The 27,697-nt window shown below is 41.3% G+C and overlaps 1 protein-coding gene across 6 annotated transcripts in view; it reads left to right on the top strand.

The window, feature by feature from the left end:
• DMC1 (DNA meiotic recombinase 1) overlaps nt 1–27,697 on the top strand; it is a 408,015-nt gene that overhangs the window by 286,816 nt on the left and 93,502 nt on the right. For all 6 annotated transcript variants that reach the window (XM_075833569.1, XM_075833573.1, XM_075833572.1 and 3 more), the window contains 2 exons: nt 894–1,008; nt 3,359–3,419. In XM_075833569.1, the coding sequence (XP_075689684.1) occupies nt 894–1,008; nt 3,359–3,419 (176 nt within the window). The remainder of the gene's footprint in view (nt 1–893; nt 1,009–3,358; nt 3,420–27,697) is intronic.

The raw sequence follows: 27,697 nt of genomic DNA, 5'->3' as shown, positions 1-27,697 counted from the left end.
GTAAACGCTGTAAAAAACTTAACAACGTAAATCTGTTTCTGCTCCCCATTTAAGTCTATGGGCAAAACACGCTGCATCTACGCCCAAAACAACTGCAGAACCCTTTCCGCACAACTTTTGTGCGTTTTTTCCCCGCTGCGTGGGCATGAGATTTTCTAAATCTCATTCACTTTGATGCTAAATGTTGCGGAATATCCGCACAGAATTCTGTTGCGAAAATTCAGCAGTATTTATGCTATATGCAAACCCAGCCTGATAGCTTTTTCCACTTACACTGCATGAATTTGGGATCATACATTGCTATTGCTTACCATTGTGCAACAGTTTTTTGACACTAGTTCCTAGAGTACAGAAGTGTAGTCATATGTGATGTACATTTAATTGCTAGTTTTTATAAAATACAAATTTTTAGGCCTTATTCACACGGACATGTCCGTTTTGCGCGCACAAAAAATGCTGCATTTTGCGCGCGCAAAAGGTCCGTGTGGCATCAGCATATGGTGCGCAGCTGCGTGATTTTCGCGCAGCCGGCATCATTATGTTTACAAACGTGCTGTTCTGTTTTCATTAATTTATTTTACTACTGTAGCGCGCATCACGCGCGGCACCCGGAAGTGCTTCCGTGTGTCGTGCTCGATTTGCGCGCACCCATTGACTTCAATGGGTGCGTGCTGCGCGAACACGGCCAAATATAGGACATGTCGTGAGTTTTACACAACGCATATACGCTGCGTGAAATTCACTGATAGTCTGAACGGCCCCATTCATTAACATAGGTCCGTGCGACGAGCGTGAAAATCACGCGCGTAGCACGGACGTATAACACGTACGTGTGTATAAGGCCTTAATGGCATGCAGTGTTCAGTCTGTGATTTATTTCCTGATCTTATTAGATTATTGATTCTATAATGGCTCTCTTCCGAGTGGATTTCAGTGGACGTGGAGAGCTGGCTGAAAGACAGCAGAAACTAGCTCAGATGTTGTCCAGACTTCAGAAAATTTCTGAAGGTGAGAATTTAGTTTGCTAAACAATTACTGACTATAATCTTGTTATTCAAGCAGTTTGCCAAGTGCTGTGTGTTTTTATGTACAGAATACATGAGTATGGCCATATATATTGAGCATGCACACAGCCAGGGGCGTAACTAGGAAAGAATGGGCCCCATAGCAAACTATTGACTGCCCCCCCCTCACTTGGGTGCCACACACAGGCCCCCCCTATAGATACTGCCCACCGCAGATTCTACCATACAGCCCCCTGTACAGTGCTATACAGTCCCCCTGTAGACAGTTTATAACCCTCCTTGTAGATAGTGCCCGCCTTGTAGATAGCGCCATAGAGCCCCCCTGTAGATAGCGCCACCACCTCCCCTCTGTAGATAGTGCCATACAGCTCCCAAGTAGATACTGACATACAACCCCCCACTATAGATAGTGCCATACAGCCCCCCGTGTAGATACTGCCATACAGCCCCCCTGTAGATACTGCATACAGCCCCCCTGTAGATACTGCCATACATCCCCCGACTGTAGATACTGACATAAAACCCTCGACTGTAGTTCGGGCCATACAGCCCCCGCTAGAGATAGTGCCATATAGCCCCACTAGAGATAGTGCCATATAGCCCCCTCTAGATATAGTACCATACAGCCCCCCGCCTGTAAAACAAATAAAACCATTTGTACATTTTACAATCAATATTGTTATATAAGGGAGTTAACCTAACACTAAATTAAAAGAACAACTGAGGCTATTGAGACTATATAGTGACATCTTGTAGATGCAACACACACCCTTCTGTAGGCTATGTTCACACAGAGTATTTTGGGGGAGGAATATCTGCCTCAAAATTCTGTTTGGAACTTTGAGGCAGATATTCCTCTCCCTGCACGCCGATTTTCGCGGCAATTATCGCGCCGTTTTTCGCCCGCGGCCATTGAGCGCCGCGGGCATAAAACAGCGAGAAATACGCTTTCTCCTGCCTCCCATTGAAGTCAATGGGAGGTCGGAGGCGGAAGCGCCCGAAGATAGGGCATGTCGCTTCTTTTTCCCGCGAGGCAGTTTTACTGCTCGCGGGAAAAAGACGCCGATGCCTCCCATTGAAATCAATGGGAGGCGTTCTCGGGCCGTTTCTGCCGAGTTTTGCGACGCGGTTTCCGCGTAAAAAAACTCGGCAAAATACCCCGTGTGAACATAGCCGTAGATAGCACTACACCCCCGTCCCTGTACATAGCACCATTGGGGCTCCCTAGAGGAGCCCCTGACGTCACTGTCTATATATGGATAGTGATATCAGGGGCTTCTCCAGGAGCGGAATCCCCGGGAAGAGCAACGATCCGGCCGGTGATTCCTCCATACCTCCCAACTTCCAAGTATCAGAAAGTGGGACAACCGATGCGGCGCATGTAGAATTTTTTTTCTTTTAAGCCACGTCTCTAATGCCACCCAATCCTCGCCCATACACACCAGGTTCAGCCCACACAGTATCATGCTCCCATAGTGCCTCCCACACAGTATAAATATATGCTGCTACCATACAGTATAATGCCACTATAGCTGCCACCATACAGTATAATGCCCCCATAGATGCACCCATACAGTATAAAGACCTCACAGATGCCCCATGCAGTATAAGGCCCAAACAAATTCCTCCATACATCATAATGCTCAATAGCTACTCCCATACAGCATAAGGCCCCTATAGCTGCACCCATTCAGCATAATGCCAACATAGCTGCCCCCATACAGTATCATGCCCTTATACAGTTTAATGTTCCCATAGCTGCCCCATATAGTATAATGCCCCTATAGCTTCCCCCATACAGTACAAGCCCCGATAGCTGCCCCAATAGATGGAGGCAACTAAGAGGAGCCACTGACGTCACTGTCCATATATAGACAGTGAAGTCAAGGGCTTGCCCAGGCATAGCTGAGGTCCTGAGGACGCAGATACAGTTGAAAGCGGGACATACCCCCGCCGCCCATGAAAGCGGGCACCACCCGGAATCCGGGACGGTACCTCTCCTGAACGAGCCCCTGATGTCACTGTCCATATATGGATGGTGACGTCAGGGGGGATTCCGCTCCAGGAGGAGTATTCAATTGTATGTCAGCCTGGCCCGGCATCCCCCTAGCTTCTCTCCTAGTTGCACCCGCCGGGCACATGCACCGCCTGCCCCCCCCTAGCTATGCCCCCGCATCAGTCAAAGCTTTTATGGCAGCGCACACTGTACTAAAGTAACATGCATTGCTGTACATGCTACGTGTAGATGTTTCTGCCATATGCATGAGGACTAAGACCATCTAAAATAAGTCTTTGCTACATTTAAAATCTAATTTAGCTTTTTCATTCTTTAGAGTACAATGTTGCTGTATTCATTACAAATCAAATGACTGCTGATCCAGGGGCAACAATGACGTAAGTTACATTTCCATTTTAAAAGCTAGAAATCACAAATTTTATTCCAATAAAAAGTTTCCTAAGCTATATCTGTCACTAGATGGAACATAAAAAAAGAGAGAGCAAAAAAGACACGGCGCCAAAAGTAGCGGAATCAATAGATAAGGGAGCAAAAACGGTACATAAATGCTCACCTGCAAAGTTGCAAATTACCGGCGTGTAATTTGTATGAAGCTGCTGCCAATCCCAACGCAAACTCCCATGGAGATGCCAATGTGATAGAAATAAAATTGCAAAAACTGGAAAAACGGCGCTGCTTGTATAGAATAACGGTTTAATAAATAATAACAACAAGGGGATGCTACGCGTTTCGACGCCGGACTGGCGTCTTCATCAGGCATGTCAAAGAGATAAATAACACATGTATATATACACACTAGCACAAAGTAAATGACAAAATGATTGGACCAGTTCAGACCAGCCTCCTGGTCAAAAACCGCCAAAAACTGCAGGTCAGAGTTCAGCAATTGTAAAATTAGTAAACAAACAGAACAAAAGCAATACATAATGAGAAATAAAGTAATACGTAATAAACAATAAAAAATGGGATAACAAATATACTTTAGATAGATAAACCGATGATAAGCTAAATATTCAGAACGCAAATGTATTACAAAACAATGCATCGCGCAGCCGAAATAAAAAGGGTTGCCAGTTCATCATATAAATGGAAGATGAACAAGCATACTGGGAATACAGTTGTTACTAAGAGATTGGAGTAATGGGACCAAAGTATTGACGAATTACCTGAGGGACAAACAAGACAAATCGGGCGTTGCCAGGAAACATGTAAACAAAAAAGGCCGGAAGAAGTGCAAAGGTCTCAATGAAACGCAAGGTGGAGCGTTGCCAAGGAGACCACAAACACTAATGTGCCGGAAGTGAGGCGTAATGGTACGCATGGTGGAACGCAGAGCGCAAGTATATGCTAAAACAGCCAAAGAAACAGGGCGAGTTTGACCAAAGCGTGAGTGGCTTATATTCATACTTAAAGAGGCTCTGTCACCAGATTTTGCAACCCCTATCTGCTATTGCAGCAGATAGGCGCTGCAATGTAGATTACAGTAACGTTTTTATTTTTAAAAAACGAGCATTTTTGGCCAAGTTATGACCATTTTTGTAGTTATGCAAATGAGGCTTGCAAAAGTCCAAGTGGGCGTGTTTAAAAGTAAAAGTCCAAGTGGGCGTGTATTATGTGCGTACATCGGGGCGTTTTTAATACTTTTACTAGCTGGGCGCTCTGATGAGAAGTATCATCCACTTCTCTTCAGAACGCCCAGCTTCTGCCAGATCACTGCTGTGACGTCACTCACAGGTCCTGCATCGTGTCGGACACATCGGCACCAGAGGCTACAGTTGATTCTGCAGCAGCATCAGCGTTTGCAGGTAAGTAGCTACATTGACTTACCTGCTAACGCCGAGGCTGCTGCAGAATCAACTGAAGCCTCTGGTGCCGATGTGTCCGACACGATGCAGGACCTGTGAGTGACGTCACAGATCTGCACTGCCAGAAGCTGGGCGTTCTGAAGAGAAGTGGATGATACTTCTCATCAGAGCGCCCAGCTAGTAAAAGTATTAAGAACGCCCCGATGTACGCACATAATACACGCCCACTTGGACTTTTACTTTTAAACACACCCACTTGGACTTTTGCAAGCCTCATTTGCATAACTACAAAAATGGTCATAACTTGGCCAAAAATGCTCGTTTTTTAAAAATAAAAACGTTACTGTAATCTACATTGCAGCGCCGATCTGCTGCAATAGCAGATAGGGGTTGCACAATCTGGTGACAGAGCCTCTTTAAATTTAGAAGAATTGAAAAGGAAAGATGAAAGGCCTAATCATGAATTAAATACTGTGAATAAAATGTATTAAAAGAAAGCGTAAAATACAGTCATGAAGGCCAATGACAGCTACGGTGGCCGGGAGGGTTCAAACGCCATCTCGGACGTAAAAAGGCAAAAATAATTATTTAAAAATAATTAATATCAAGGCGTATAAAACAAATAGCTGTACAGATAGAATAAAATGTTAAAATAAGAACAAGGGTAACATGACACATACTAATAACTACATCGTAATTGCATGAAAAAAGAGAACTGTTACATAATATCGATAATAACGATAATAGCGCTTATGGAGAAGTTTAATATAAGATGGGAAATTAGTGGTAGTAATAATGCAAACATACAGATGTTTTGATCATAAGAAGATAATAACATGATGTATAATAAGATGGTTAGAGACATGGTCAACAGTTACAAATATGTGACATCATTAGTCCAATGCGGACTCAGTGATGTCATTGAGACCATTGGGATATAGTGTTCCCAGTTTGTATATCCAAAAGTTTTCCCTTTGCTTTAGTCTGGTAAACCTATTGGATATATCAATAGGTATTCTCTCGATGGGAGTTACAGTAATGGTGTCAAAATTACAATTGTGTTGAGCGGCACAATGGCGAGATACACTATGTTTTTCAAAACCAGTCCTAACATTAAATCTGTGCTTGTTAATCCTATTTCTGAGGGTTTGAGTAGTACGGCCCACGTATTGACGATCACATGTGCATTGTAGCAGGTAGATTACATAGTCGCTACCACAGTTAAGAATTTTTTTTATCGGGAAACTTTCATTAGTATTCACAGAGGTGAAATTAGTTATTTTGTTTGCAATATTCAAACAACAAAGACATCTGGATTTGCCGCAGCGATATGAGCCATTAATGGTTAATGTTACTTTCTGAGGATCATAATTAATTTTCTGTAATTTGCTAGGTGCAATTAAATTTCTCAGTGTTTTAGCCCTTCTGTACGTGATCTTGGGCCTAGTAGGGAGGATGCTTTTCATGTATTGATCGTTCTTAAGAATATGCCAATGTTTAAAAAGTGTGGAACTAATTAATTTACTTCCTTTATTAAAAGTAGTAATAAAATTGCAATCAAAATCAGTGGATTTCTCTGCAGCACGAGCACTAGGGTTAATACACTCTAATTGCGTCAGTGCCTTCGCTCTAGATTCAGCTCCCATGATCAGGCTGATTGGGAAGTTTTTTTGTTTAAACCTCCTTTTTAGTAGATTGCATTCAGTGGAGAAATCTTTATCGTTGGTACAGTTCTTTCTTATCCGCCTAAATTGGCCAAAGGGTACGTTCTTTAACCATGGTTGGTAATGTGCACTTTTAAAATTCAAATAACTGTTAACGTCAACCCCTTTAAAATGCGTTTTGGTGCTAATAAGGTGGCCATTTTTCTCAATTGTGAGATCTAAAAAATCGATTCGTTCAAGGGAGATATATGCGTGAAAGAAATACCATAATTATTGTCATTGAGGTGCTCAACAAAATCCGAAATTACAGTTGTCTCACCTTTAATAATAAAAAAGAGATCATCAATATACCGCTTGTAAAAAATGATATTGTCCTTAAATTTATGATTACCGTAAATGTAAAAGTCTTCAAAGGCCCCCATATACAGGTTGGCGTACGATGGGGCAAATCTCGACCCCATGGCACAGCCCTTTATCTGTCTATAGAATTTACCTTCAAATGTGAACACATTATGATTAACCCCTTCCCGCTCCTTGACGTACTATTACGTCATGGCAGCTGTATCGTTCGCGCTCCATGACGTAATAGTACGTCTCGGGAGTAACGGCCGTTTCGGCCGTCCTCCCGACACATACAGGAGCTGTGACGCTGCTGTCTTGTTCAGCAGCTGTCACAGCTCCTACAGCGGGGACCGATCGCTGTGTCCCCGCTGATTAACCCCTTAAAAGCCACGTTCTATAGAGATCGCGGCTTTTTAGGGGTTAAGCTGCCATCGCCGGCCTGCTACGCGATAGCGGCCGGCGATGGTGACTATGGCAACCGGACACCAAACAATGGCGTCCGGCTATGCCATAGACGGAAGCCTAGTGGGTCCTGACAACGTCAGGACCCACTATGCTTGCTGTCAGTGAGTAGCTGACAGTTCTAATACACTGCACTACGCATGTAGTGCAGTGTATTAGAATAACGATCAGGGCCTCCTGCCCTCATGTCCCCTAGTGGGACAAAGTAATAAAGTTAAAAAAAAGTTAAAAAAAGATGTGTAAAAATAAGAAAATAAAAGATTTAAAAGTAATAAAAGTAAAAATCCCCCCTTTTCCCTTATCAGTCCTTTTATTATTAATAAAAATATATAAACAAACAAATAAACTATACATAATTGGTATCGCAACGGCCGTACCGTAACGGCCTGAACTACAAAATTATTTCATTATTTATCCCGCACGGTGAACGCCGTAAAATAAAATAATAATAAACTGTACCACAATCACAATTCTTTGGTCACTTCACCTCCCAAAAAATGGAATAAAAAGAGATCAAAAAGTCGCATGTACCTAAAAATGGTACTGATCGAAACTACAGTTCGTTACGCAAAAAATAAGTCCTCGCACGGCTTTATTGATTGAAAAATAAAAACGTTATGGCTCTTAGAATAAGGTAACACAAAAACTGAATGATTGTTTACAAAACGTATTTTATTGTGCAAACGCCATAAGACATAAAAAAAAACTATAAACATCTGGTATCGCCGTAATCGTATCGCCCCACAGAATAAAGTGAATATGTCATTTATAGCGCACGGTGAACGCTGTAAAAAAAAAAGAAAAACAAAACAATAGTAGAATTGCTGTTTTTTAGTCACCACGCCAACTAAAAATAGAATAAAAACTGATCAAAAAGCCGCATGCACCCCAAGAAAACTACAATGGATTCCTCAAGGGGTCTAGTTTCCAAATTGGGGTCACTTTTGGGGGGTTCCCAATGTTTTGGCACCACAAGACCTCTTCAAACCGGACATGGTGCCTAATAAAAAAGAGGCCTCAAAATCCACTAGGTGCGCCTTTGCTTCTGAGGCCGGTGTTTCAGTCCATTACCGCACTAGGGCCACATGTGGGATATTTCTAAAAACTGCAGAATCTGGGCAATACGTATTAAGTTGCGTTTCACTGATAAATCCTTTTGTGTTATAAAAAAAATGGTATAAAGAGGATTTTCTGACCAAAAAAAAATGTACATTTCACCTCTACTTTGCTCTAAATTTTTGTGAAACACCTAAAGGGTTCATAAACTTTCTAAATGCTGTTGTGAATACTTTGAGGGGTCTAGTTTCTAAATTGGGGTATTTCATAGGGGTTTCTAATATATGGGCCCCTCAAAGCAACTTTAGAACTGAACTGGAACCTAAAACAATAAATAAATGAGGCAATACTTCGCTTCTTACATTATACTGATAATGAGCCGTGCCCACCCCGAGATGACCCCAGTTTTGACCGTTTGTATAAACGGAGACCCCTATTAGACCGTTCCAGTGCCCGGTTTTCCCAAGCATACACCCCCGAGAAGTGTATTTCTATTGATGAGTCCCTGGTACATTTTAAAGGGAGAGTTCAATTCCGCGAGTACCTGCCGGGTAAGAGGGCAAGGTATGGCGTGAAGATGTATAAGCTGTGAGAGTGCATCAGGGTATACCTACAGGCTTAGGATATATGAAGGAAAGGCCACCCCCAAACCAGACTGCATCCTGGACTACAATAGGTACATGGGAGGGATGGACTTGTAAGATCAAGCCCTGAAGCCCTACAGCGCTATGCGGTGTGGTATAAGAAGCTGGCCGTGCACATCATACAGATGGCTTTGTACAATGCGTACGTGCTACGTCGATGTGCAGGCCAGACGGGAACTTTCCTGGAATTTCAAGAGGTGATTATCAAGAACCTAATCTTTAGGGACCAAGAAGGGGGGGCACCCAGTACTTCTGGAAGCGAGGCCACACACATCGTACCAGGGCAACACTTTCCAGGAGAAGTTCCCCAAACTGGCAAGAAGGGAAAAAGTCAAAAGAGGTGCAAAGTCTGCTATAAGAGGGCGATAATAAATGACACAATATATCAATGTGACACGTGTCCCGAATAACCAGAGCTCTGTATGAAAGAGTGTTTTAAAATTTATCATACATCCCTTGGTTTATAATTTACCCCAATTTTACTTACCCTGATACACTCCACACAGCTTATCCCCCCTCGTCTTTCCCCTCTGAGCCCTGCTGTGTGTCCAGGCAGCTGATAACAGCCACATGTAGGGTATTGCCATACCCGGGAGAACCCACATTACAGTTTATGGGGTGTAGGTCTCCGGTCAAAATACTCACTACACCTCTAGATGAATGCCTTAAGGGTGTAGTTTTTAAAACGGGGTCACTTCTTGCGGGTTTCAACTATACTGGTACCTCAGGGGCTTCTGCATACATGACTTCGCACTAGAAAATCCCCAGGAGGCCAAATGGTGGTCCTTTCCTTCTGAGCCCTCCTATGGGCCCAAACGGCAGTTTATCACAACAAATGGGGTATTGCGGCACTCAGAACAAATTGCGCAACAGAATGGGGTATTTTGTTTCTTGTGAAAATAAGAAATTTTCAGCCAAAACTACATATTATTTGAAAAAAATAATTTTGTTTTCATTCCCAGCCCAATTCAAATAAGTTCTGTGAAAAAACTATGGGGTCAAAATGGTCACAACACCTATAAATGAATTCCTTGAGGGGTGTAGTTTCCAAAATGGGGTCATTTGTGGTTGGTTTCTATTGCTTTGATACCTCTGGGGCTCTGCAAATGTGACATGGCACCCGAAAACCAATCCAGCAAAATCTGGACTCCAAAGAACACACAGCGCTCCTTTTCTTCTGAGCCCTCCCATGGGCCCAAACGGCAGTTTATCACCACAAATGGGGTATTGCCGCACTCAGGACAAATTGGGCAACGAAATGGAGTATTTTATTTCTTGTGAAAATAAGAATTTTTGAGCTAAAATGACATATTATTGGAAAATATATATTTTTTTTTAATTCCCAGCCCAATTCAAATAAGTTCTGTGAAGAAACTATGGAGTCTAAATGGTCACATTACCCATAAATGAATTCCTTGAGGGGTGTAGTTTCCAAAATGGGGTCACTTCTGGTGGGTTTCCATTGCTTTGATACCTCTGGGGCTCTGCAAATGCGACATGGCACCCGAAAACCAAACCAGCAAAATCTGTACTCCAAAGAACACACAGCGCTCCTTCCCTTCTGAGGCCTCCCATGGGCCCAAACAGCAGTTTATTGCCACAAATGGGGTATTGATGCACTCAGGAGAAATTGGGCAACAAAATTGAGTATTTTGTTCCCTGTGAAAATAAGAAATTTTGGTAAAAAATTACATCTTATTGGAAAAAATTTCATTTTTTTAATGTCACAGCCCAATTGAAATAGGTGCTGTGAAAAAACTGTGTGGTCAAAATGCTAACAACAACCATAAATGAATTCCTTGAGGGGTGTAGTTTCCAAAATGGGGTCACTTTTGGTGGGTTTCCATTGCTTTGATACCTCTGAGGCTCTGCAAATGTGACATGGCACCCGAAAACCAATCCAACAAAATCTGGACTCCAACAAACATATAGCGCTCCTTTCCTTCTAAGCCCTCCCATGGGCCCAAACGGCAGTTTATCACCACAAATGGGGTATTGCCACACTAAGGACAAATTGGGCAACAAAATGGGGTATTTTGTTCCCTCTGAAAATAAGAAATTTTGATCACAAATGACATTTTATTGGAAAAAATGAAATTTTTTTCATTTCACAGCCCAATTCAAATACGTGCTGTGAAAAAACTGTGCGGTCAAAATGGTAACAACAACCCTAAATGAATTCCTTGAGGGGTGTAGTTTCCAAAATGGGGTCACTATTGGGGGATTCCTACTGTTTTCGCACCTCAACACCTCTTCAAACCTGGCATGCTGCCTAAAATATATTCTAATAAAAAAGAGGACTCAAAATGCACTAGGTGCTTCTTTGCTTCTAGGGCTTGTGTTTTAGTCCACGAGCGCAGTAGGGCCACATGTGGGACATTTCTAAAAACTGCAGAATCTGGACAATACATATTTAGTAGTGTTTCTCTGGTAAAACCTTCTGTGTTACAGAAAAAAAAATGAATAGAATTGAAATTCAGCAAGAAAAATGAAATTTGCAAATTTCACCTCCACTTTGCTTTAATTCCTGTGAAATGCCTGAAGGGTTAAAATACTTTCTAAATGCTGTTTTGAATACTTTGAGGGGTCTAGTTTTTAAAATGGGGTGTTTTATCAGGGTTTCTAATACATAGGCCCCACAAAGCCACTTCAGAACTCAAGAGGTACCTTAAAAAAAAGGCTTTTGAAATTTTCTTAAAAATATGAGAAATTGCTGTTTATGTTCTAAGCCTTGTAACGTCCAAGAAAAATAAAAGAATGTTCAAAAAACAATGCCAATCTAAAGTAGACATATGGGAAATGTGAATTAGTAACTATTTTGGGTGGTATAACCGTCTGTTTTACAAGCAGATGCATTTAAATTCTGAAAAATGCAATTTTTTCAAAATTTTCTCTAAATTTTGCAATTTTTCACCAATAAACACTGAATATATCGACCACGAACATGAAGCCCAATGTGTCACGAGAAAACAATCTCAGAATCGCTTGGGTAGGTTTAAGCATTCTGACGTTATTACCACATAAAGTGAAATATGTCAGATTTGAAAAATGGGCTCTGAGCCTTAAGGCCAAAACTAGGCTGCGTCCTTAAGGGGTTAAGTATAAAATCGAAGCAGTCCATTAAAAAGTTAATCTGATTGTTCGGGAAACGTAGATCAGAGGTTAGATAGGTTAGAGATGCTTGCATGCCAAGGTCATGTGGGATATTCGTGTACAATGATGACACATCTGCTGTCAAAAACCAAAGGTCCGTAAAATCATGGATAGTTTGCAAGTGATAAAGTTCTCTAATTAGATGAGTCGAGTCTTTAAAATAGGACGGTAATTTAGACACATGTGTTTGGAGATGAATATCTATAAAATGGGACAGATTGCTGGTCAAAGACCCTATCCCTGATATGATGGATCTACCAGGGGGATTAGATAGGGATTTATGAATCTTAGGTAAATGGTAAAGAAATGGAGTAGTGGGAAATGGAACAGTTAAAAATAATTTTTCTTTTTTATTTAAAATCTGATCAATAAAAGCCGTTTCAATAAGAGTTTTATATTTAATTTGGAAAGAGGGTATTGGATTAAACTGTAATTTCTCATAAAAATTCGTGTCGGACAGCAATCTATAGGCCTCATTGGTGTAATCCAGACGGTCCTGAATGATAATCCCACCACCCCTGTCTGCAGACCGTATTAAAATTTGGTGTTTTTTTTGAAGACTCTTAAATGAGATACGCTCGAGTTGCGTAAGGTTATCCAGAGAATATATAGGTTGTTCTATTGTTTTGAGATCATTACTGACCAAATTGTAGAAGGTTTCAAGGGCCGGTCCACGGTGGTGGAGGGGATAGAATGAAGACCTAGGGCGAACATCAACACTGATAGACTTAGGGAAATGGGGAGATGAGGCAGATGCCTGTGCAGGCTCAGGTGAAGAGGTTTTAGGCGTTAATGCAAAATGACGCAAAAGAGTAAGTTTCCGCATGAACCTATTAAGGTCCATGAAAATTTCAAAACCATCAGGTGGGGTAGTGGGACAAAAGGAAAGGCCCTTGGAGAGTAAGCTAGTCTCATAAGTGTTTAAATTATATTTAGATAAATTAAAAAGCTTTATTGTTTCAGTCTGTGCTTTTTTGGAAGCAGGGGGAGGCTTGTGTCTGCCCCCTCTGCATCCTCTGACTCTTCCTCCAGTTTTCTTTTTATTGTGGTCTTTTGTATTCTTGGAAAGAAGGCAGTGATAGTTTGGGATGTTGGACTTTTTATAATAGGCAGAAGGATGTCTCGTGATCGAGAAATCGGGGTGATCGGGGGTCTGGTGAACTGCGATGGAAGTCCTAAAAAAGAGACTGTTGCTAGGGTATTATCAAGTATGGGTTCTAAGCCATCCGTGGTAATGTTAAGTGGATATGATACAGTATGTGGACTAACAAAAGGGACCGGATTGTCATGTAAGGAAATGTTTAATAAAGATGATGGGAGAGGTGATGCAACATCAATGTCAATAGAATCCTTAAATGAGGGGGATTCGAAAGATAGATCAGGAGTGAAGTTGGGCGGAGTATCAGGAATGAGGTTGAATAATTTTAAATGGGCATCCAGATTGGCAGATTTGAACGCATATTGGGGTATTTGCCCCAAATCGTTGTTAATTAACGTATTTGCAGTATTCACAGTACTAAAATTCGGGGAGTCTACATGATTAGTGGAACTGGGATGTTGAAAAAGCGAATGGCCGATAGAAATATGGACTGGTTTAGACTTGCAAACAGGGGCCATAGGTTTTGTATTCGAACTAATGCGATTGCCTGCGCTATTACCTTTGTTCAAATTGGCTACAGGGGTGAGTATGTTCATATTTTGATTTATATTTTGTTTAGTCCTAAATGCTTCGTCACTAATTAAACTATGTTTGGGTTTGGAGCGTTTGCAGGAATATGATAAATTGCTAAGAGGGGTATTGGTTTTATTTTTAAAAAGGTCCATAAGCGGGCGTATAGTAGGAAGGGGTTTGGCGGTCCAGTCCCCCATTTTGTTGTTAGCATAATCATCTCTATCTCTTTTGAGTTTTTTCATTTTTTTGGTGATAGTATCTTTTTCAAATAAATGTAAGCGATCAATGGTTGATAATTCCAATTTTTTGTAATCCGGACTATCGGAAAAAGAGCACAGCTGCTCACCTAAATCATTTATAGTTTTTGACAACTCAGCACAAATGCCTAATCTTTTTTTGTGCAGACATTTGATAAGCCCAGCATTGCTTTGTTCCAGCACTTTGAGCCATTCCGTACAAAAATCAGTATCATTGAGGTAAGGGGTGTTGAAACAAACCCTGAGGCCCCTAGGGGCTATTTTTTCTGACAGATAAATGTCCAGAAAACGACAGTCAATACTCAAAAACGATTCCCCTTTCAATACATCCTCCAATTGCAGGAACAAATTACTCATTTTCTTTATTTCCTCAATATTGGTAAGGTTACTCACAAGCAAAGTCCGATCCTCGTGGAAATCCGTGGCTGTAAGTTGTGTAATGAGACAATCCCGAGAGATAGCTCTCTCTCTAATGAAGTCCATCATGATGACAGGGGTGTTGGTTGTAGATAAGAAGACCGGGATGTTGGTTGACGGTAAGAACAAAGGCTGCCAGTGTCAGAGGGTCTCCAGAACGAATGCCCCAATCATGCAGGGCAATAGGTGCACAGAGTTCCTCATAAAACGGGATCCAAGCCACCCAGAAGGGGTTTGAGCAATGGCCCGAAAATGGTACTAAAAAAAGAGAGAGCAAAAAAGACACGGCGCCAAAAGTAGCAGAATCAATAGATAAGGGAGCAAAAACGGTACATAAATGCTCACCTGCAAAGTTGCAAATTACCGGCGTGTAATTTGTATGAAGCTGCTGCCAATCCCAATGCAAACTCCCATGGAGATGCCAATGTGATAGAAATAAAATTGCAAAAACTGGTTAAACGGCGCTGCTTGTATAGAATAACGGTTTAATAAATAATAACAACAAGGGTATGCTACGCGTTTCGATGCCGGACCGGCGTCTTCATCAGGCATGTCAAAAAGATAAATAACACATGTATATATACAGACTAGCACAAAGTAAATGACAAAATTATTGGACCAGTTCAGACCAGCCTCCTCGTCAAAAACCGCCAAAAACTGCAGGTCAGAGTTCAGCAATTGTAAAATTAGTAAACAAACAGAACAAAAGCAATACATAATGAGAAATAGAGTTATACGTAATAAATAATAAAAAATGGGATAACAAATATACTTTAGATAGATAAACCGATGATAAGCTAAATATTCAGAACGCAAATGTATTACAAAACAATGCATCGTGCAGCCGAAATAAAAAGGGTTGCCAGTTCATCATATAAATGGAAGATGAACAAGCATACTGGGAATACAGTTGTTACTAAGAGATTGGAGTAATGGGACCAAAGTATTGACGAATTACCTGCGGGACAAACAAGAGAAATCGTGCGTTGCCAGGAAACATGTAAACAAAAAGGTCCGGAAGAAGTGCAAAGGTCTCAATGAAACGCAAGGTGGAGCGTTGCCAAGGAGACCACAAACACTAATGTGCCGGAAGTGAGGCGTAATGGTACGCATGGTGGAACGCAGAGCGCAAGTATATGCTAAAACAGCCAAAGAAATAGGGCGAGTTTGACCAAAGCGTGAGTGGCTTATATTCATACTTAAATTTAGAAGAATTGAAAAGGAAAGATGAAAGGCCTAATCATGAATTAAATACTGTGAATAAAATGTATTAAAAGAAAGCGTAAAATACAGTCATGAAGGCCAATGACAGCTACGGTGGCCGGGAAGGTTCAAACGCCATCTCGGACGTAAAAAGGCAAAAATAATTATTTAAAAATAATTAATATCAAAAAATAAAACAAATAGCTGTACAGATAGAATAAAATGTTAAAATAAGAACAAGGGTAACATGACACATACTAATAACTACATCGTAATTGCATGAAAAAAGAGAACTGTTACATAATATCGATAATAACGATAATAGCGCTTATGGAGAAGTTTAATATAAGATGGGAAATTAGTGGTAGTAATAATGCAAACATGCAGATGTTTTGATCATAAGAAGATAATAACATGATGTATAATAAGATGGTTAGAGACATGGTCGACAGTTACAAATATGTGACATCATTAGTCCAATGCGGACTCAGTGATGTCATTGAGACCATTGGGATATAGTGTTCCCAGTTTGTATATCCAAAAGTTTTCCCTTTGCTTCAGTCTGGTAAACCTATTGGATATATCAATAGGTATTCTCTAGATGGGAGTTACAGTAATGGTGTCAAACTTACAATTGTGTTGAGCGGCACAATGGCGAGATACACTATGTTTGGCGGTTTTTGACCAGGAGGCTGGTCTGAACTGGTCCAATCATTTTGTCATTTACTTTGTGCTAGTGTGTATATATACATGTGTTATTTATCTCTTTGACATGCCTGATGAAGACGCCAGTCCGGCGTCGAAACGTGTAGTATCCCCTTGTTGTTATTATTTATTAAACCGTTATTCTATACAAGCAGCGCCGTTTTTCCCGTTTTTGCAATTTTATTTCTATCACATTGGCATCTCCATGGGAGTTTGCGTTGGGATTGGCAGCAGCTTCATACAAATTACACGCCGGTAATTTGCAACTTTGCAGGTGAGCATTTATGTACCGTTTTTGCTCCCTTATCTATTGATTCCGCTACTTTTGGCGCCGTGTCTTTTTTGCTCTCTCTTTTTTTAGTACCATTTTCGGGCCATTGCTCAAACCCCTTCTGGGTGGCTTGGATCCCGTTTTATGAGGAACTCTGTGCACCTATTGCCCTGCATGATTGGGGCATTCGTTCTGGAGACCCTCTGACACTGGCAGCCTTTGTTCTTACCGTCAACCAACATCCCGGTCTTCTTATCTACAACCAACACCCCTGTCATCATGATGGACTTCATTAGAGAGAGAGCTATCTCTCGGGATTGTCTCATTACACAACTTACAGCCACGGATTTCCACGAGGATCGGACTTTGCTTGTGAGTAACCTTACCAATATTGAGGAAATAAAGAAAATGACTAATTTGTTCCTGCAATTGGAGGATGTATTGAAAGAGGAATCGTTTTTAAGTATTGACTGTCGTTTTCTAGACATTTATCTGTCAGAAAAAATAGCCCCTAGGGGCCTCAGGGTTTGTTTCAACACCCCTTACCTCAATGATACTGATTTTTGTACGGAATGGCTCAAAGCGCTGGAACAAATCAATGCTGGGCTTATCAAATGTCTGCACAAAAAAAGATTAGGCATTTGTGCTGAGTTGTCAAAATCTATAAGTGATTTAGGTGAGCAGCTGTGCTCTTTTTCCGATAGTCCGGATTACAAAAAATTGGAATTATCAACCATTGATCGCTTACATTTATTTGAAAAAGATACTATCACCAAAAAAATGAAAAAACTCAAAAGAGATAGAGATGATTATGCTAACAACAAAATGGGGGAATGGACCTCCAAACCCCTTCCTACTATACGCCCGCTTATGGACCTTTTTAAAAATAAAACCAATACCCCTCTTAGCAATTTATCATATTCCTGCAAACGCTCCAAACCCAAACATAGTTTAATTAGTGACGAAGCATTTAGGACTAAACAAAATATAAATCAAAATATGAACATACTCACCCCTGTAGCCAATTTGAACAAAGGTAATAGCGCAGGCAATCGCATTAGTTCGAATACAAAACCTATGGCCCCTGTTTGCAAGTCTAAACCAGTCCATATTTCTATCGGCCATTCGATTTTTCAACATCCCAGTTCCACTAATCATGTAGACTCCCCGAATTTTAGTACTGTGAATACTGCAAATAAATACGTTAATTAACAACGATTTGGGGCAAATACCCCAATATGCGTTCAAATCTGCCAATCTGGATGCCCATTTAAAATTATTCAACCTCATTCCTGATACTCCGCCCAACTTCACTCCTGATCTATCTTTCGAATCCCCCTCATTTAAGGATTCTATTGACATTGATGTTGCATCACCTCTCCCATCATCTTTATTGAACATTTCCTTACATGACAATCCGGTCCCTTTTGTTAGTCCACATACTGTGTCATATCCACTTAACATTACCACGGATGGCTTAGAACCCATACTTGTTAATACCCTAGCAACAGTCTCTTTTTTAGGACTTCCATCGCAGTTCACCAGACCCCCGATCACCCCGATTTCTCGATCACGAGACATCCTTCTGCCTATTATAAAAAGTCCAAAATCCCAAACTATCACTGCCTTCTTTCCAAGAATACAAAAGACCACAATAAAAAGAAAACTGGAGGAAGAGTCAGAGGATGCAGAGGGGGCAGACACAAGCCTCCCCCTGCTTCCAAAAAAGCACAGACTGAAACAATAAAGCTTTTTAATTTATCTAAATATAATTTGAACACTTATGAGACTAGCTTACTCTCCAAGGGCCTTTCCTTTTGTCCCACTACCCCACCTGATGATTTTGACATTTTCATGGACCTTAATAGGTTCATGCGGAAACTTACTCTTTTGCGTCATTTTGCATTAACGCCTAAAACCTCTTAACCTGAGCCTGCACAGACCTCTGCCTCATCTCCCCATTTCCCTAAATCTATCAGTGTTGATGTTCGCCCTAGGTCTTCATTCTATCCCCTGCACCACCGTGGACCGGCCCTTGAAACCTTCTACAATTTGGTCAGTAATGATCTCAAAACAATAGAACAACCTCTATATATTCTCTGGATAACCTTACGCAACTCGAGCGTATCTCATTAAAGAGTCTTCAAAAAACCACCAAATTGTAATACGGTCTGCAGACAAGGGTGGTGGGATTATCATTCAGGACCGTCTGGATTACACCAATGAGGCCTATAGATTGCTGTCCGACACAAATTTTTATGAGAAATTACAGTTTAATCCAATACCCTCTTTCCAAATTAAATATAGAACTCTTATTGAAACGGCTTTTATTGATCAGATTTTAAATAAAAAAGAAAAATTATTTTTAACTGTTCTATTTCCCACTACTCCATTTCTTTACCATTTACCTAAGATTCATAAAACCCTATCTAATCCCCCTGGTAGACCCATCATATCAGGGATAGGGTCTTTGACCAGCAATCTGTCCCATTTTATAGATATTCATCTACAAACACATGTGTCTAAATTACCGTCCTATCTTAAAAACTCGACTCATCTAATTAGAGAACTTTATCACTTGCAAACCATCCATGATTTTACGGACCTTTGGTTTTTGACAGCAGATGTGTCATCATTGTACACGAATATCCCACATGACCTTGGCATGCAAGCATCTCTAACCTATCTAACCTCTGATCTACGTTTCCCGAACAATCAGATTAACTTTTTAATGGACTGCATCGATTTTATACTTAATCATAATGTGTTCACATTTCAAGGTAAATTCTATAGACCGATAAAGGGCTGTGCGATGGGGTCGAGATTTGCCCCATCGTACGCCAACCTGTATATGGGGGCCTTTGAAGACTTTTACATTTACGGTAATCATAAATTTAAGGACAATATAATTTTTTATAAGCGGTATATTGATGATCTCTTTTTTATTATAAAAGGTGAGACAACTGTAATTTCGGATTTTGTTGAGCACCTCAATGACAATAATTATGGTATTTCTTTCACGCATATATCTTCCCTTGAACGAATCGATTTTTTAGATCTCACAATTGAGAAAAATGGCCACCTTATTAGCACCAAAACGCATTTTAAAGGGGTTGACGTTAACTGTTATTTGAATTTTAAAAGTGCACATTACCAACCATGGTTAAAGAACGTACCCTTTGGCCAATTTAGGCGGATAAGAAAGAACTGTACCAACGATAAAGATTTCTCCACTGAATGCAATCTACTAAAAAGGAGGTTTAAACAAAAAAACTTCCCAATCAGCCTGATCATGGGAGCTGAATCTAGAGCGAAGGCACTGACGCAATTAGAGTGTATTAACCCTAGTGCTCGTGCTGCAGAGAAATCCACTGATTTTGATTGCAATTTTATTACTACTTTTAATAAAGGAAGTAAATTAATTAGTTCCACACTTTTTAAACATTGGCATATTCTTAAGAACGATCAATACATGAAAAGCATCCTCCCTACTAGGCCCAAGATCACGTACAGAAGGGCTAAAACACTGAGAAATTTAATTGCACCTAGCAAATTACAGAAAATTAATTATGATCCTCAGAAAGTAACATTAACCATTAATGGCTCATATCGCTGCGGCAAATCCAGATGTCTTTGTTGTTTGAATATTGCAAACAAAATAACTCATTTTACCTCTGTGAATACTAATGAAAGTTTCCCGATAAAAAAAATTCTTAACTGTGGTAGCGACTATGTAATCTACCTGCTACAATGCACATGTGATCGTCAATACGTGGGCCGTACTACTCAAACCCTCAGAAATAGGATTAACAAGCACAGATTCAATGTTAGGACTGGTTTTGAAAAACATAGTGTATCTCGCCATTGTGCCGCTCAACACAATTGTAATTTTGACACCATTACTGTAACTCCCATCGAGAGAATACCTATTGATATATCCAATAGGTTTACCAGACTAAAGCAAAGGGAAAACTTTTGGATATACAAACTGGGAACACTATATCCCAATGGTCTCAATGACATCACTGAGTCCGCATTGGACTAATGATGTCACATATTTGTAACTGTCGACCATGTCTCTAACCATCTTATTATACATCATGTTATTATCTTCTTATGATCAAAACATCTGCATGTTTGCATTATTACTACCACTAATTTCCCATCTTATATTAAACTTCTCCATAAGCGCTATTATCGTTATTATCGATATTATGTAACAGTTCTCTTTTTTCATGCAATTACGATGTAGTTATTAGTATGTGTCATGTTACCCTTGTTCTTATTTTAACATTTTATTCTATCTGTACAGCTATTTGTTTTATACGCCTTGATATTAATTATTTTTAAATAATTATTTTTGCCTTTTTACGTCCGAGATGGCGTTTGAACCCTCCCGGCCACCGTAGCTGTCATTGGCCTTCATGACTGTATTTTACGCTTTCTTTTAATACATTTTATTCACAGTATTTAATTCATGATTAGGCCTTTCATCTTTCCTTTTCAATTCTTCTAAATTTAAGTATGAATATAAGCCACTCACGCTTTGGTCAAACTCGCCCTATTTCTTTGGCTGTTTTAGCATATACTTGCGCTCTGCGTTCCACCATGCGTACCATTACGCCTCACTTCCGGCACATTAGTGTTTGTGGTCTCCTTGGCAACGCTCCACCTTGCGTTTCATTGAGACCTTTGCACTTCTTCCGGACCTTTTTGTTTACATGTTTCCTGGCAACGCCCGATTTCTCTTGTTTGTCCCACAGGTAATTCGTCAATACTTTGATCCCATTACTCCAATCTCTTAGTAACAACTGTATTCCCAGTATGCTTGTTCATCTTCCATTTATATGATGTACTGGCAACCCTTTTTATTTCGGCTGCGCGATGCATTGTTTTGTAATACATTTGCGTTCTGAATATTTAGCTTATCATCGGTTTATCTATCTAAAGTATATTTGTTATCCCATTTTTTATTATTTATTACGTATTAATTTATTTCTCATTATGTATTGCTTTTGTTCTGTTTGTTTACTAATTTTACAATTGCTGAACTCTGACCTGCAGTTTTTGGCGGTTTTTGACCAGGAGGCTGGTCTGAACTGGTCCAATCATTTTGTCATTTACTTTGTGCTAGTGTGTATATATACATGTGTTATTTATCTCTTTGACATGCCTGATGAAGACGCCGGTCCGGCGTCGAAACGCGTAGCATCCCCTTGTTGTTATTATTTATTAAACCGTTATTCTATACAAGCAGCGCCGTTTTTCCCGTTTTTGCAATTTTATTTCTTCTACTAGATGGAACATGGGAGCTTACTGCATGCCATCTTATTATTGAGTTCAATATATAACAGTACGCAATTAGCTTCTAATCTCCCACTAGTAACGGCTGCATGTAGCTCGCATGATAATTTTTAGGGTATGCTCACACACGGCGGATACACTGCATAAAAGTACAAAGCTTATCTGCCCTGGACACCCGCAGGGAATTCCGTCTGAAAAACCGCACCAAAAACAACCCCAAAAACGTACACTTAGTAGTCATGGCGACGCGTCCCTCTGATGTCATGCAGCCCGCCCTCCTGGGATGACGTGTTATCCCATGTGACCCATGCAGCCTTTGATTGGCACGCAGCATAAATTGAAATGTGGATTCAAAAACCGCACTGCAGTTCAATTTGTGAACCGTTTTTCGGCGTATTTTTTAACACAGCATGTGTATGAGATTTGTTCAAATCTCATCCACTCTATTGCTAATGTATTATGCTCTGGATTTTCCGCAATGAAATCCGTTGCGGAAAATCCGCAGTGTTTACATTACGTGTGGACATACCCTTAACCCCTTCCCGCTATTGGGCGTGACTGTGCATCCAGATACAAAGTGCGTTCCCGCACTCGGGCGTACAGTCACGCCCTGTAGATAAAGCGAGCACAGGAGCTGTGCGCGCTTTATCTTCGTCAGCTGTCATACACAGCTGACATCCCGCTGCAATAGCTGCAAAGGCTTTTATGGCCTATCGCAGCCATTTAACCCCTTCAATGCGGCTGTCAATGACGTCCGCCGTATTGAAGTGGTTTACAGAGGGAGGGAGCTCCCTCTGTGGCCCCCCCCCGCGATGGATCGCGGTTGGCGATGGTTGCTATGGCAACCAGGAAGCCGTTGCTAAGCTTCCTGGTTGCCCAGGTACGGAAGCCTATTAGGTCCTGCCCGAGGCAGGACTTAATACGCTAAGGATATGTGCACACCAGAAGTGCCTTTTACATCTGAAAAGACAGACTGTTTTCAGGAGAAAACAGCTGCCTCGTTTCAGACGTAAAAGCTCCTCCTCTCATTATGCGAGGCGTCTTTGATGCTCGTAAATCTTGAGCTGCTCTTCATTGACTTCAATGAAGAACGGCTCAAATTACGTTGCAAAGAAGTGTCCTGCACTTCTTTACCGAGGCAGTCATTTTACGCGTCGTCGTTTGACAGCTGTCAAGCGACGACGCGTAAATTACAGGTCGTCTGCACAGTACGTCGGCAAACCCATTCAAATGAATGGGCAGATGTTTGCCGATGTATTGTAGCCCTATTTTCAGAAGTAAAACGAGGCATATTACGCCTCGTTTACGTCTGAAAATAGGTCGTGTGAACCCAGCCTAAATGTCAGTTGATGAATGACAGTTACAATACACTGCACTACATAAGTAGTGCAGTGTATTGTACCGGGGATAAGAAGATCAGATCTTCAAGTCCCCAGGTCAGTGTAAAAGAAAAAGTAAAAAATGTGAAAGAAAAATAAATAAATAAATAAATAATAAATATATAATTAAAACAGCAATCGCCCTGTTTCCCTGATCAACTCCTTTATTATTAGAAAAAAAATGAAAACATGAACAAAAACTATACATAATAGGTATCTCCGCGTTCGAAACGGCCAGATCTATAAAAATATCACATTATTTTTACTGCATGGTGAACACTGTAAAAAATTTTAATAAAAAACAATGACAGCATTTTATTTTTTGGTCATCTTGTCTCAAAAATTTTTTAATAAAAAGTGATCAAAAAGTTGCAAGTAACGCAAAATGGTACCAATAGAAACTACAGTTCGTCACGCATAAAACAAGCCCTCCCGCAGCGATATCAACTAAAACATAAAAAAGTTATGGCTGTCAGAAAATGGCGACACTAAAACATGAGTTTTTTTAGAAAAGAGTATTTTTATTATGGGAACGTAGTGAAACGTAAAAAAACTATAGAAATTTGGTGTAGCTGTAATCGCATCGACCCGCACAATAAAGTTAACATGTTGTTTATACTGCACGGTGAACACTGTAAAAAAAAAAATAAAAACGTGCTAGCATTGCTGTTTTTTGGTTTCCTCATCTCCCAAGAAATTGAATAAATAGTGATGAAAAAAAAAATCGCATGTACCCCAAAATGGAACCAATAAAAATTACAGCTCGTTCCACAAAAAACGCGCCCTCACACTGCTCCGTCACCGGAAAAATAACACGTTATGACTCTCAAAACGCAATGATGCAAAATGATTCTAAATGACGGCCCAGACTAATTTTTTAGGTCCAGTAGAATTTCACTAAATACCCCACATCATCATTTGCTGGACCTCACAGGTGGACCTTGTAGATGCAGCGGTGATGAGGAAACTTTAGGGCCTTGTGCTGCTTATAGGGCTAGTCAAGAAGTCAAAGATTAGGCAACACTGGAGCGCAGATATTTTGTATAATACCCAATAAACCCGGCCTGTGTATAAAAGGATTGGTTCAAAGCGTACCACACCAATCCATGGATTATTCATTCTCCCCATTATTACATCATCCTATTATGCCCTGATGCACTCCGCCCAGCTTACATATACCCTGATGTACTCCACCCAGCTTACATATACCTTGATATATTCCTCACAGCTTACATATAGCCTGATGTACTACGCACAGCTTACATATATCCTGATGTACTCCGCGCATATTACATATACCCTGATGTACTCCGCCCAGCTTACATATACACTGATGTACTCCTCACAGCTTACATATAGCCTGATGTACTCCGCACATAGTACATATATCCTGATGTACTCTGCACAGCTTACATATACCCTGATGTACTCAGCCCAGCTCACATATACCCTGATGTACTCCGCCCAGTTTACATATGCCCCCACATTATAAGATAAAATACCACTAAAACACCAAGCAATATCTGTGCTTCAAAAGCCAAATGGTGGTCCAACTAAGCCTGGCAGTGTGCCCAAACGGCAATTTATGACCACATATGGGGTATTACTGTATTCTGGAGAACCCGCTTAACAATTTATGGGATGTGTGTCTACGGTGGTACAAGCTGGACACAACACATTGGGCACTGAAATGGCATATCTGTGGAAAACAGCAATTTGCAATCTGCAACATCTATTGTTTACTCATTTTTGAAAAACACTTGTGCGGTCAAAATGCTCACTAAACCCCTAGATAAATTCTTTGAGGGATCTAGTTTCCAAAACGGGGTAATTTATCGGGAGTACCACTGTACTGGTACTATAGCTCAATGCAGCATGGTGTCAAAAAACGAATCTTATAAAATCTCCACTCCAAATACTAAATGGCGCTCCTTCCCTTTAGAGCCTTGCTGTGTGTCCAAATAGCAGTATATGACCACATGTGGGGTATTTCCCTACTCTGACGAAGTTGCTTTACAAATGTTACAGTGTTTTTTCTCCTTTATTTGTTGAGAAAATGAATTTTTTTTAACTAATGCTACGTCTTATTGGAAAATAATGTAATTTTTCATTTTCACTGCCCATTTCTAATAAAATATACGAGTCACCTGGGGGTCAAAATGCTCACTACACCCCTAGATAAATTCCTCAATGGGTGTAGTTTGCCAAATGGAGTCACTTTTTTTTCCCACTGTACTGGTACCTTAGGAGCTTTACAAATGCGACATGGTGCCGAGAAATCAAACCAGCAAAATCTGTACTCAAAAAGCTAAATGGCATGCCTTCTCTTCTAAGTCCTGCTGCTTGCCCAAACAGCAGTTTATGACCACATGTTGGGTATTTCCGTACTCTGGAGAAGTTGCTTTACAAATGTTGGGGTGCTTTTCATCATTTATTTGTTGAAAAAAATAAAAATCTTGAGGTAAAGCTACATCTTATTGGAAAATAATGTGATTTTTCATTTTCACTGCCCAATTCTAATGAAATCTATGAAACACCTGTGGGGTCAAAATGCTCACTAACCCCTAGATTAATTCCTCAATGGGTGTAGTTTGTCAAATGGAGTCACTTTTCGGTAGTTTCCACTGTACTGCTACCTAAGGGGCTTTACAAAAGCGACATGGCGCAGAAAAACCAATCCAGCAAAATCTGCTCTCCAAAAGCCAAATGGCGCTCCTTCCCTTCTGAGCCCTGATGTGTATTCATACTGTAAAGGATCTGCCAGGCACAACTTCTGTGTATACGCCCATAGGTAATCAGTCTGCACCTGAGTCTATGTCTCTGAGACTGACTCCATCTTCCACCACTCAGGATGGCAGGCTTAGGAGTGGGAGAGCCTATCGCAGCCTGGCCAGACGGAGCTAGCTCCCGCCCTCTGTCTATTTATACCTGCCTTTCCTGTTCCTCCTTTGCTTGTGATTCTTCTCGTGTGGTTTCCTGGCCCAGCTACAGCTTTTACTATTTGATCCTGCTCCATACTGACCCTGGCTTACTGACTACTCTCCTGCTCTGCGTTTGGTACCTCGTGCACTCCTGGTTTGACTCGGCTCGTTCACCACTCTTGTTGCTCACGGTGTTGCCATTTCCCTTAGCTTTGTGTACCCTTGTCTGTTTGTCTCATGCATTTACGGAGCGTAGGGACCGCCGCCCAGTTGTACCCCGTCACCTAAGGCGGGTCGTTGCAAGTAGGCAGGGACAGAGTGGCGGGTAGATTAGGGCTCACTTGTCCGTTTCCCTACCCCCAGCATTACATAATCACAAGCCCATATACCTAGTCTACCCTGGTCCCTGACACTACTATGGACCCCCTTGAGACCCTGGCCCAGCAAATGCAGGGTCTCTCCCTACAGGTCCAGGCCCTGGCTCAGAGTGTCAACCAGCCTGACGCTACCATGGTAGTGCCCCTCACCTCACCTCTTGAACCCCACCTCAAGTTGCCTGACCGGTTCTCAGGGGACCAATGGACTTTTCTCTCCTTTCGGTAGAGTTGTAGGCTCTACTTTCGCTTAAAGCCTCACTCCTCAGGTTCGGAGAGCCAGCGGGTGGGTATAATTATGTCCCGGCTCCAGGAAGGGCCCCAAGAGTGGGCCTTCTCCTTGGCTCCTGACGCCCCTGAACTTTCCTCCGTTGATCGTTTCTTTTCTGCTCTCGGACTCATTTATGACGCGACTGACAGGACTGCCTTTGCCGAGAGTCAGCTGGTGACCTTACGTCAGGGTAAGAGACCTGTTGAGGAGTATTGTTCTGACTTTAGGAAGTGGTGCGTAGCTTCTCGGTGGAATGACCCTGCCTTAAGGTGCCAGTTTAGGTTGGGTCTGTCGAACGCCCTGAAAGACCTGCTAGTTAGCTATCCCTCTTCTGACTCCCTAGACCAGGTTATGGCTTTAGCGGTACGACTTGACCGACGTCTCAGGGAACGACAACTTGAAAGTTTTTGTGTTTTCCCCTCTGACTCCCCCATGATGCCTCCCGAGGTCCCGTTGCTTCGCTCTTCCACGGAAGACCCGGAGGTACCTATGCAACTTGGTGCCTCCGTGTCCCCCCGACAACGTAGAGAGTTCCGCAGGAAGAATGGTCTCTGCTTCTATTGTGAGGATGACAAGTATCAAGTGAACACCTGTCCTAGGCGTAAGAATAAGCAGCCGGAAAACTTCCGCGCCTAAGTGATCATCGGGGAGGTCACTTGGGCGCACAGGTATTTCCCGTAAACATGAAACGTAATAAAATCTTGCTTCTCTCTTTTGGTGGTAGGTCTGCTACCGGCAGTGCCTTTGTGGATTCA

This window comes from Rhinoderma darwinii, chromosome 7, assembly GCF_050947455.1.
Source record: "Rhinoderma darwinii isolate aRhiDar2 chromosome 7, aRhiDar2.hap1, whole genome shotgun sequence".
Taxonomy (NCBI): Eukaryota; Metazoa; Chordata; class Amphibia; order Anura; family Rhinodermatidae; genus Rhinoderma; species Rhinoderma darwinii.
The sequence above is the reverse complement of the archived record's forward strand: the minus strand, read 5'-3'. Positions and strand labels throughout refer to the sequence as shown.